Below are 650 nucleotides of genomic sequence, written 5' to 3'. Positions count from 1 at the left end.
TCCGGTGGGGGCCCCTTTGCCCCCCGATTTCGGGGCATGTTGTGGCTTGGAGGGTTTGTGCTCGGGTGTGGAGGCGGCGCTGCCGCTGCCCGTGGCTTGCTTGTGCTTGGCAGCAAACTCCAGGTCAGGGATGGCCTTCATCAGCTCGGCCTGTGTCTCCTCCAGGAGGCGGTTGATGTCCTTGGCACTGTACTGGGTCAGCGCTGCCCGCTTCTCCTCCCAGTCCCGCTCGGCAGCCTGCGGATGGCAGGCAGAGCCCGCTGCAGCCCCGTCACACGGCACCTCCTCCCGTCCTCGCGGGCAAGATGTGACCCACAGCCCTACTGTCACCCCCCCACCCTGCTGTCAAGGCACCCCATCTGCTAAAAACCCGGCAAAGAGGAGGATGGACCCAGTTCCTGCTCCCAGTTTCAGCTGGGAGACATGGGGATAGTCCCTCCAGAGGAGCCCCCCCAGCAGAGGAACCCAGCCCAGGAGCTCACCTCCACGGACACGGCTTTGTCCGCACTCTTCTTGCTGGGGGTCTCCGGGCCCGTCTGGGTCTTGGCGGGTACCATCTCTGGAGCTCGGGAAGGGTTATTGCTCTTGGCGGGGTGGGTCTGGGGTTGGGGCGGGCTGTGCCCCAAGCTGGGCATGCCCAGGGGCTCGGT

General features: G+C 65.8%; 1 protein-coding gene across 1 annotated transcript in view; it reads right to left on the bottom strand.

Annotated features, from left to right (window-relative positions):
* The window catches only part of LOC104497419 (SRC kinase signaling inhibitor 1-like), a gene marked incomplete at both ends in the record, with an annotated part of 4,444 nt that overhangs the window by 981 nt on the left and 2,813 nt on the right, over positions 1-650 (bottom strand). The window contains 2 exons of the mRNA XM_010140668.1: positions 1-237; positions 483-627. The exon at positions 1-237 is cut by the window's left edge and continues 7 nt beyond it. Of these exons, the coding sequence (XP_010138970.1) occupies positions 1-237; positions 483-627 (382 nt within the window). The remainder of the gene's footprint in view (positions 238-482; positions 628-650) is intronic.

Source organism: Buceros rhinoceros, unplaced genomic scaffold, assembly GCF_000710305.1.
Source record: "Buceros rhinoceros silvestris isolate BGI_N320 unplaced genomic scaffold, ASM71030v1 scaffold16127, whole genome shotgun sequence".
Classification (NCBI taxonomy): domain Eukaryota; kingdom Metazoa; phylum Chordata; class Aves; order Bucerotiformes; family Bucerotidae; genus Buceros; species Buceros rhinoceros.
Note: the sequence above shows the minus strand (reverse complement) of the source record. Positions and strands in the feature narration are given on the sequence as shown.